We start from the raw sequence: 11,845 nt of genomic DNA, 5'->3' as shown, positions 1-11,845 counted from the left end.
GTTTTACATATAAATGATCAGGAAACCTTATTGACTGGGAGAATATACTGATGTTTTACATATAAATGATCAGGAAACCTTATTGACTGGGAGAATATACTGATGTTTTACATATAAATGATCAGGAAACCTTATTGACTGGGAGAATATACTGATGTTTTACATATAAATGATCAGGAAACCTTATTGACTGGGAGAATATACTGATGTTTTACATATAAATGATCAGGAAACCTTATTGACTGGGAGAATATACTGATGTTTTACATATAAATGATCAGGAAACCTTATTGACTGGGAGAATATACTGATGTTTTACATATAAATGATCAGGAAACCTTATTGACTGGGAGAATATACTGATGTTTTACATATAAATGATCAGGAAACCTTATTGACTGGGAGAATATACTGATGTTTTACATATAAATGATCAGGAAACCTTATTGACTGGGAGAATATACTGATGTTTTACATATAAATGATCAGGAAACCTTATTGACTGGGAGAATATACTGATGTTTTACATATAAATGATCAGGAAACCTTATTGACTGGGAGAATATACTGATGTTTTACATATAAATGATCAGGAAACCTTATTGACTGGGAGAATATACTGATGTTTTACATATAAATGATCAGGAAACCTTATTGACTGGGAGAATATACTGATGTTTTACATATAAATGATCAGGAAACCTTATTGACTGGGAGAATATACTGATGTTTTACATATAAATGATCAGGAAATCATGGCTATGTTGATTGTGTGACTTGTGTTTCAGGTGGTCGTGGTGTTGCCCAGGTCACTCCCAAGGGACCCATGCCAGTAGGACGGGGCCAGCCTGGTCTTGGGAGGGCAGCTGGTCGGGGTCTCATGTCAATGGGGCCTCCTGGATATACATCAATTAACACCAATACCAACTCCATACATTCTTCAGCTGAGCAGCAGTCAATGATCACACAGTCAGCAGTTACACAGCCTGGTCAACAGTTCGTGGTCAAACAGCCTGCAGGTCAACAGCTGGCTGTAGGAATGATTGGTCAGGCAGCACTGAGGTTGCCTAGCAGTATGATGCCGAATGTGTTCAGTATGGGACTGGGGCGTGGGTCAGAAAGAGGTACTTTACCTTTTCACCTACTTTTTCTGTTAGTTTTGTTTAACTGTGTATGTTAACATAGCCTGACAACATAATCATAGCCAGACAACTTTTTATCATAAGCAGACTTCATTTATCTGGTCTGACAACATTAATAATAGGCAGACATTATTTAACATAGCAACACAACATTTCTCAAAGTCTGACAACATTTATCTTATAAAGACAAAATTTTGAAATGTTATTATGATAGTGCTTTTTTCTCCAGGATCCATTTTAAAACAGAATGGTGCCTCTCCAAGCTTTGTCATCCCTAACGTGAAGGGCATCTCTGGAGATATTCCTGTGGTAAACAGTTCTGGTTCAGAGGCTGACGATGGCAACATCTCCTCAAGCAGCACTTCGGTAAGTTAGTTGTCTCCGTGACTACCAATTCAAAGATACTGTCTGGTGATGCTTCTATATAGTCCTCAGTTACTTTGTTGGTTCTATGTTAATTGTTTCATTAATACTATGCATGTACTCTTGCTAACATTTAAAGCTTCCAGTGAGCATTTTTCACAATTTTTAAGCCGCTCTTGGTGAGAGCCGAGCAGCTTATTAATTCTGTTCAGGGAACGAAATGACGGACCCACTTCCGTTCGGGGTGCGTGCGCATAATTCAGTCTTGCATGCTTCCGCTATATAGTTTCGTTATCGTAAATAGAAAGTAGAATCTCTGACACTCACCTGTGTTACATAAAGTCTTCTGATACTCTTCTCCAAATAATAATCCATACTTTAAATAATTGCTGAAAACAAAATGTTTATCTCCGGTGCATTCTACGAGTGTTGTGGTGGTGAAATTCGTGCACTGGGTTTTGAGCATTTTAGCAACTCAGATTGAGGTCTGAGGAGTGTTACATGTGTAAAACACATATGATTCGAGAAAGCACATGTGAAGACTGTCAAGCACTGACGCTGTCTGTAGAAGGAAGAAGTAAATATATATACTTATAAACCGTATGAGTGATGAAGTATTACCTTTATTTTGAATTTTCAAACGGGAACATAATATGACATAACGTGCCTAGGTTGATAACGGTAATGGCTCTGAGACGAGACGATATGTGAACCTTGTTACATGTATGCTTATCAAACATTTCTGTTACACAGCATGCTTTTTCTGGTGTATTTATTTATAAAAATATAACAATTTAAGAACATGACACAACTGCCGCTGCTGTTTGACAAGAATTCGCGCCATGTCAAAATATTATTCAATCCGGTGTAAGGGAAATAACTCTTACGTTGGTAAAGTCGCATTGAGAAATATAATTCAAATATATCAAGAACATTTGTGAGATTTTGTATATTCAATGACAGTAAATAAAGTCACTACATATATTAATAATTATTAGCTCACCAGCTTATGTCAATTGTCATTGTGCGGCGTCCGTCGTCCGTCCGTCCCTCCGTCCCTCCGTCAACTTTTCCTTTAGACAACTTCTGCTGAAGAACAGACAGGCTTAGAGTCATGATATTTGGCTGAAAGCTTTGTTGGTAGGAGCCCTACAAAGATTCAGAACGAAAATGACCTTGACATACTTTCAAGGTCACCGGGGTCAAATATGTCAAAAACTTCAAACGACTTCTTCTGAAGAACTGAAAGGTATAGAATCTTTATATTTGGCTGGTGGCTTCCTGGGATAGAGCCCAACAAAGTTTGAGAATGAAAATTAGTTTGACCTACTTTCAAGGTCACCGGGGTCAAATATGTCAAAAACTTCAAACGACTTCTTCTGAAGAACTAACAGGTATAAAATCTTTATATTTGGCTGATGGCTTCCAGGGATGGAGCTCAAAAAAGTTTGAGAATGAAAATTACCTTGACCTACTTTCAAGGTCACAGGGGTCAAATGTGTCAAACACTTCAAACGACTTCTTCTTCTGAAGAACTGAAAGGTATAAAATCTTTAATTGTGGCTGGGGGCTTCCTGGGGTAGAGCCTGACAAAGTTTGAGAATGAAAATTAGGTTGACCTACTTTCAAGGTCACAGGGGTCATATATGTCAAAAGCTTCAAATGACTTCTCCTGAAGAACTGAGAAGTGTAGAATCTTTATATTTGGCTGATGGCTTCCTTGGATAGAGCTTGACAAAGTGTGAGGATGAAAATGACATTGACCTTCTTTCAAGGTCACAGGGGTCAAATGTGTCAGACACTTCAAACGACTTCTTCTGAAGAACTGAAAGGTATAGAATCTTAATATTTGGCAGGTGACTTTCTGGGAAAGAGCCAAACAAAGTTTGCTAATGAAAATGACCTTGACTTACTTTCAAGGAGAATTAAAAGACATAAAATTATAATATTTGGCTGGTGACTTCCTGGGATAGAGCTCACCAAAGTTTACGAATGAAAATGACCTCGACCTACTTTAGAGGTCACAGGTCAACAACCTTTTAAAGGATTTGTATTTCAGAACTAAAAGGAATGGATTCATAAGATTTGGCTGGTAGCTTTAAGGAATAGAGCTAACCAATTTGAGAAGGAAAATGAATTTGACCTACGTACAAGGTCACAGGGAAAAATATGTCAAGCAACTTCTGAAGAAGAATGAAAAAGCATAGAATCTTATAATAATATTTTGCTGGTAGTTTTAACAGATGGAGCAAACAAAGTTTGCGAGGGAAATATTTTTAGTGCAATATAATATTTAATGAAAATATTTTGCTATGACTGCTTAAATATTCAGGTGAGCAATACAGGCCCTCTTGGGCCTCTTTTTATTGTTATGAATAAAAAATAATTAAAAATAAAAAGAGTACGTCTCTTTTCTCCATGCATGTTTTCCCACTACTGTTAATTATCCTTCATTTTACAAAATGCACCTATTCTTTATTATCCATTCACCAATTGGCATTATGCATCATTTAAGAGGTGATAGATTTTGGAAATTCCAAAGGCAACATCATCACATGACCTGATTTTCAATTAGCAGTATAGAGAACACATATCTGAGGTATTATAGTAGATATTGATGCTCAACGTGTTACTGAAGCAATTAGGTTTAAAGTGGTGGGCGGCTTTAATGTCACACTGACATAATTCTAGTTTTTAGCTCACCTGGCCCGAAGGACCAAGTGAGCCTATGCCATGGTGCGGCGTCCGTCTGTCCATCCGGCGTCAATATTTTACTTCTAACAACTTCTCAATAACCAAAAGGCCTAGGATGATGATATTTGGCCAGAAGCAAACTGGAATAAATGACCTTCAAGGTAGCAGGGGTCAAATATGTTAAAATCTTTGAACAACTTCTTCTGAATAACTAAGAGACCTAGGATAATAATATTTGGCCAGTAACATGCTGGGATGAAGGGCTACCAAGTTCGTTCAAATGAAGGACCTTGACCAACTTTCAAGGTAAAAGGGATCAAATGTCGTAAAATCTTCAAACAACTTCTCAATAACCAAAAGGCCCAGGGTACTGATACTGGGCCTGTAGCATGCTGGGATGAAGGGCTACCAAGTTTGTTCAAATGAACGGCCTTCATCTATTTTCAAGGTCACAGGGGTCAATTGTCTTAGAAAATTTTTAAACAACTTCTTCTGAATAACTAAGGGACCTAGGATAATAATATTTGGCCAGTAACATGCTGGGATGAAGGGCTACCAAGTTCAAATGAAGGACCTTGACCAACTTTCAAGGTGACAGGGGTCAAATGTCTTAAAATCTTCGAACAACTTCTTCTCAATAACCAAAAGGCCTAGGGTACTGATATTTGGCCTGTATCATGCTGGGATGAAAGGCTACAAAGTTTGATAGTGTTATCTGTACATGGATGAGAATGAGCGGGCTTAGGATGATAGTGTTTACTGTACATGGATGAGAATGAGCGGGCTTACATGGATGAGAACGAGCGAGCTTACATGGATGAGAACAAGCGGGCTTAGGATGATAGTGTTTACTGTACATGGATGAGAACGAGTGGGCTTACATGGATGAGAACAAGCGGGCTTAGGATGATAGTGTTAACTGTACATGGATGAGAATGAGTGGGCATAGGATGATAGTGTTTACTGTACATGTATAAGAATGAGCGGGCTTGGGATGATATTGTTAACTGTACATGGATGAGAATGAGCGGGCTTAGGATGATAGTGTTAACTGTACATGGATGAGAATGAGCTGGCTTAGGATGAAAGTGTTAACTGTACATGAATGAGAATGAGCTGGCTTGCATGGATGATAACGAGCGGGCTTAGGATGATAGTGTTAACTGTACATGGATGAGAACGAGCGGGCTTAGGATGATAGTGTTTACTGTACATGGATAAGAACGAGCGGGCTTAGGATGATAGTGTTAACTGTACATGGATGAGAACGAGCGGGCTTAGGATGATAGTGTTTACTGTACATAAATGAGAATGAGCAGGCTTAGGATGAAAGTGTTAACTGTACATGGACGAGAACGAGCGGGCTTAGGAGGATAGTATTTACTGTACATGGATGAGAATGAGCGGGCTTAGGATGATAGTGTTAACTGTACATGGATGAGAATTAGCGGGCTTAGGATGATAGTGTTTACTGTACATGGACGAGAACGAGCGGGCTTAGGATGATAGTGTTATCTGTACATGGATGAGATCGAGCGGGCTAAGGATGAAAGTGTTAACTGTACATGAATGAGAATGAGCTGGCTTGCATGGATGATAACGAGCGGGCTTAGGATGATAGTGTTAACTGTACATGGATGAGAACAAGCGGGCTTAGGATGATAGTGTTAACTGTACATGAATGAGAATGAGCGGGCTTAGGATGATAGTGTTAACTGTACATGGATGAGATCGAGCGCGCTTAGGATGATAGTGTTAACTGTACATGGATGAGAACGAGCGGGCTTACATGGATGAGAACATTTACTCAGTAAAACAGACTGCCCCAACCTGTGTTTACTACGATATATGGTATTTTATTATTTTTTAGTCTAATGCAGACAACAAGAAGGAGAAGCGACGTTTGGTGAAAAAAATCCGTCAGATTGAACTCCTTGATCAAAAAGTTGCTGAAGGTTATAAGCTGACGTCAGAAGAGGTAAGATACAAACATATTGTTTCAGGGTCACAGGTCAAGGAGCTTCAGGGTCACAGGTCAAGTTGCTTCAGGGTTACAGGTCAAGTTGCTTCAGGTACAGGTCAAGTAAATACAACTATGAAGCTTCAGTAGTAATTATACTGATTAAAATGTTGCATACTTAAACCTCTCTGTAATTAACTGTTATTTCCTTGTCACAGAACAAGCTGTGTAATAAACTACAAGTAACTGTTATTTCCTTGTCACAGAACAAGCTGAGTAATAAACTACAAGTAACTGTTATTTCCTTGTCTCAGAACATGCTGTGTAATTAACTACAAGTAACTGTTATTTCCTTGTCACAGAACAATTTAAGCTGTGTAATTAACTACAAGTAACTGTTATTTCCTTGTCACAGAACAATTTAAGCTGTGTAATTAACTACAAGTAACTGTTATTTCCTTGTCTCAGAACATGCTGTGTAATTAACTACAAGTAACTGTTATTTCCTTGTCACAGAACAAGCTGAGTAATAAACTACAAGTAACTGTTATTTCTTTGTCACAGATCAAGCTGTGTAATAAACTACAAGTAACTGTTATTTCCTTGTCACAGAACAAGCTGTGTAATTAACTACAAGTAACTGTTATTTCCTTGTCACAGAACAAGCTGTGTAATTAACTACAAGTAACTGTTATTTCCTTGTCACAGAACAAGCTGTGTAATTAACTACAAGTAACTGTTATTTCCTTGTCACAGAACAAGCTGTGTAATTAACTACAAGTAACTGTTATTTCCTTGTCACAGAACAAGCTGTGTAATTAACTACAAGTAACTGTTATTTCCTTGTCACAGAACAAGCTGTGTAATTAACTACAAGTAACTGTTATTTCCTTGTCACAGAACAAGCTGTGTAATTAACTACAAGTAACTGTTATTTCCTTGTCACAGAACAAGCTGTGTAATTAACTACAAGTAACTGTTATTTCCTTGTCACAGAACAAGCTGTGTAATTAACTACAAGTAACTGTTATTTCCTTGTCACAGAACAAGCTGTGTAATTAACTACAAGTAACTGTTATTTCCTTGTCACAGAACAAGCTGTGTAATTAACTACAAGTAACTGTTATTTCCTTGTCACAGAACAAGCTGTGTAATTAACTACAAGTAACTGTTATTTCCTTGTCACAGAACAAGCTGTGTAATTAACTACAAGTAACTGTTATTTCCTTGTCACAGAACAAGCTGTGTAATTAACTACAAGTAACTGTTATTTCCTTGTCACAGAACAAGCTGTGTAATTAACTACAAGTAACTGTTATTTCCTTGTCACAGAACAAGCTGTGTAATTAACTACAAGTAACTGTTATTTCCTTGTCACAGAACAAGCTGTGTAATTAACTACAAGTAACTGTTATTTCCTTGTCACAGAACAAGCTGTGTAATTAACTACAAGTAACTGTTATTTCCTTGTCACAGAACAAGCTGTGTAATAAACTACAAGTAACTGTTATTTCTTTGTCACAGAACAAGCTGTGTAATAAACTACAAGTAACTGTTATTTCTTTGTCACAGAACAAGCTGTGTAATAAACTACAAGTAACTGTTATTTCTTTGTCACAGAACAAGCTGTGTAATAAACTACAAGTTACTGTTATTTCCTTGTCACAGAACAAGTTGTGTAATTAACTACAAGTAACTGTTATTTCTTTATCACAGAACAAGCTGTGTAATTAACTACAAGTAACTGTTATTTCCTTGTCACAGAACAATTTAAGCTGTGTAATTAACTACAAGTAACTGTTATTTCTTTGTCACAGAACAAGCTGTGTAATAAACTACAAGTAACTGTTATTTCCTTGTCAAAGCTGTGTCAAATCTGACATTTTACTTGACGCTTTGAATATTATTAACATAATACCTACTTATATTTTCAAAGAAAAATATGTCTCATTTATAAATTCTTCATGTTTATGATATGATTTAATTCTTTGAAAGTGATTGAAAATGGTTATTTCTAACTGGAACCATACTTTACTGTAAAGTTGTTACAATCCCCTAGTTCAATTCAATCTCTCTTAGATAGTGATGGGCTGATGATTGATTATGATATCAAAAATCAATCGGTTTTCCCTTTCCGATTCTGATTATCTATTACTAATTCCCAGTTCCATAAATAATATAATCGGGACATCTTTAAATCAAAGTGTTTCAAAGTCTTCCATGTAAAATATGCTTTGAAAGTCGTATGCTCTTATGATTGTCTCCATATGTAGTGTTAACAAGTCGGTGTATTGATGTAAAAGTTCTAACATTATCTGGGTGTTCAGTCCCCATTAGGCAATCAATCATCGATCAGTTTACTAATTCATTACAGATTATGATTCTAAACCGATTGCCCATCACTACTGTTCGTGAATTCGTGGGTCAGTGTAGGAGAAAACCTACTCTTGAAATAGAAAAAAACTTAAACTACAACTTTAAGTTTATAGGGTTTAATACAAACCATGAATGAGCTCGGGCTTCCATACAGAAGTCCAAACAAGAAATTATAGAAACAGAAAGTCAATGTTTTTTTTATTGATTTTTTACTTTTCAGGAGATCAAGTGTGAAAAGAAAGATGAAATTTTGGAGGCTCTCCAGAATTTTAAGTAAGTGTGAATATTACCTCACTGTCCACCGAGAGTGATACAAGTTTGAAAGTGTAGATATTACCTCACTGTCCACCTAGAGTGATACAGGTTTGTAAGTGTGAATATTACCTCACTGTCCACCTAGAGTGATACAGGTTTGTAAGTATAGATATTACCTCACTGTCCACCTAGAGTGATATAGGTGTGTAAGTGTGAATATTACATCACTGTCCACCTAGAGTGATAAAGGTGTGTAAGTGTAGATATTACCTCACTGTCCACCTAGAGTGATATAGGTTTGTAAGTGTAGATATTACCTCACTGTCCACCTAGAGTGATACAGGTTTGTAAGTGTAGATTCCGGGTTGGGACTTTTGTATTCCTGGTAAGGACTTCTGATTTTTGTTAGGACTTCTGTATTCCTGGTAAGGACTTCTGTATTCCTTGTTAGGACTTCTGTATTCCTTGTTAGGACTTTTGTATTCCTGGTAAGGACTTCTGTATTCCTAGTTAGGACTTCTGTATTCCTGGTAAGGACCTCTTGTTCCTTGTTAGGACTTCTGTATTCCTGGTAAGGACTTCTGAAATCCTGGTTACTACTTCTGTATTCCTGGTTATGACTTCTTGTTCCTGGTTAGGGCTTTTGTTTCCCTGGTCAAGACTTTTGTATTCCTGGTCAAACCTTCTGTATTCTTTGGTCTGACTTCTGTATTCCTGGTAAGGACTTCTTGTCCCTTGTGAGGACTTCTGTATTCCTGGTAAGGACTTCTGAAATCCTGGTTACTACTTCTGTATTCCTGGTTATGACTTCTTGTTCCTGGTTAGGGCTTTTGTTTCCCTGGTCAAGACTTCTGTATTCCTGGTCAAGACTTCTGTATTCCTTGGTCTGACTTCTGTACTCCTGCTAAGGACTTCTGTACTCCTGGTAAGGACTTCTGTATTCCTGGTAAGGACCTCTGTATTCCTTGTTAGGAAATCTGTATTCCTGGTAAGGCCCTCTGTATTCCTTGTTAGAACATCTGTATTCCTGGTAGGGACCTCTGTATTCCTGGTTAGAACCTCTGTATTCCTGGTTAGAACCTCTGTATTCCTGGTTAGGACTTCTGTATTCCTTGTTAGGACTTCTGTATTCCTGGTTAGAACCTCAGTATTCCTGGTTAGGACTTCTGTATTCCTGGTCAAGACTTCTGTATTCCTGGTCAAGACTTCTGTATTCCTTGGTCTGACTTCTGTATTCCTGGTAAGGACTTCTGTATTCCTTGTTAGGACTTCTGTATTCCTTGTTAGGACTTCTGTATTCCTGGTAAGGACTTCTGTATCCCTTGTTAGGACATCTGTATTCCTGGTAAGGACTTCTTGTTCCTGGTAAGGACTTCTGTATTCCTGGTAAGGACTTCTGTATTCCTGGTAAGGACTTCTATATTCCTTGTTAGGACTTCTGTATTCCTGGTAAGGACTTTTGTATTCCTTGTTAGGACTTCTGTATTCCTGGTAAGGACTTCTGTATTCCTGGTTAGAACCTCAGTATTCCTGGTTAGGACTTCTTGTTCCTGGTTAGGACTTCTTGTTCCTGGTAAGGACTTCTGTATCCCTTGTTAGGACTTCTGTATTCCTGGTAAGGACTTCTGTATTCCTGGTAAGGCTTCTTGTTCCTGGTTAGGACTTTTATATCCCTGGTCAAGACTTCTGTATTCCTTGTCAAGACTTCAGTATTCCTGGTAAGGACTTCTGTATTCCTTGTCAAGACTTCTGTATTCCTGGTTACAACTTCAGTATTCCTGGTTAGGACTTCTGTATTCGTTACGACTTCAGTATTCCTGGTTACGACTTCAGTATTCCTGGTAAGGACTTCTGTATTCCTTGTCAAGACTTCTGTATTCCTGGTAAGGACTTCTGTATTCCTGGTTAGGACTTCTGTATTCCTGGTTACCACTTCAGTATTCCTGGTTAGGACTTCTGTATTCCTTGTTAGGACTTTTGTATTCCTGGTTAGAACTTCGGTATTCCTGGTTAGGACCTCAGCATTCCTTGTAACGACTTCTGTATTGCTGGTTAGGTCTATATTATATTCCTGGTAAGGAATTCTGTATTCCTGGTTAGGACTTCACAGGACCATTTTGGTGATAGTACTGATTTTCAATTTTTTGAAGGTTTAAATAGTGACTACTACCAAATTTAGCACACATGTGGAAAGCAACAACGTCTTACATCATCAATGTGGTATGAATGACGCCATTTGTTACCAAGAGTTTAAAGGTTTAAAATCTTGATTTGTTACCCTCCTGATGATAGAATTGAACAGAAGTATCTTTGTTATAACATCAGCAAAAAGTCACTAGCCCCATGCCAGTATGCCTCTAAATTTCACTAGGCCATGCTTAAAATCTGGTATCCCCGTGGCATCATATCATTACACATCTTATTCACAACTACAAAAGTCTGGTATTTGTATATAAAATATTCCCCTCAATTATAATTTATATTTTATGAATATCATATAAATCATAACAAGGAATGTATCTACTTAAGGTTTGATATGTACTTCTTATTTTTCAGAATGTGACTATATAAACAAAAAAACTACATGGATTTTAATCTAGCTGAGCAGCATCCATATAAGTAATATGGAGTTTTCTGGATTTTTTTACTGCAGTAAATAAGAAGGTCAAGAGTAGTGTGAGTTCAGAGGTCAAGAGTAGTGAGAGTTCAGAGGTCAGGAGTAGTGCGAGTTCAGAGGTCATGAGTAGTGTGAGGTCAGAGGTCATGAGAAGTGTGAGTTTTTCTTTTGAACAACTTCTTCTGAAGAACTGTAGGGCCTAGGGTCATTATATTTGGCCAGTAGGATAGGTACCTGGGATAGAGTGCTATAAAGTTTCCTCATTAAAATGACCTTGACCTACTTTCAAGGTCACATCCGTCAAATATGTGAAACATTTCCAACAACAATATCCTAAGAACCATTTGGACTAGAGTCATGATACTTCGGTATGTTATATAGACCAGCAGTGCAAATATTTTTCTCAATAACAGTAATAGGTCAAAGGTCAACTTTAAA

The 11,845-nt window shown here is 37.5% G+C and overlaps 1 protein-coding gene across 1 annotated transcript in view; it reads left to right on the top strand.

The window, feature by feature from the left end:
- The window catches only part of LOC110462051, a 32,295-nt gene extending 20,656 nt beyond the window's left edge, over positions 1-11,639 (top strand). The window contains exons 8-12 of the mRNA XM_021515828.1: positions 789-1,124; positions 1,372-1,508; positions 6,070-6,177; positions 8,756-8,808; positions 11,347-11,639. Of these exons, the coding sequence (XP_021371503.1) occupies positions 789-1,124; positions 1,372-1,508; positions 6,070-6,177; positions 8,756-8,808; positions 11,347-11,353 (641 nt within the window). The 3' untranslated portion in view covers positions 11,354-11,639. The remainder of the gene's footprint in view (positions 1-788; positions 1,125-1,371; positions 1,509-6,069; positions 6,178-8,755; positions 8,809-11,346) is intronic.
- The last annotated feature ends 206 nt before the right edge of the window (positions 11,640-11,845 follow it).

Source organism: Mizuhopecten yessoensis, unplaced genomic scaffold (genome assembly GCF_002113885.1).
Source record: "Mizuhopecten yessoensis strain PY_sf001 unplaced genomic scaffold, ASM211388v2 scaffold10739, whole genome shotgun sequence".
Taxonomy (NCBI): Eukaryota; Metazoa; Mollusca; class Bivalvia; order Pectinida; family Pectinidae; genus Mizuhopecten; species Mizuhopecten yessoensis.
The sequence above is the reverse complement of the archived record's forward strand: the minus strand, read 5'-3'. Positions and strand labels throughout refer to the sequence as shown.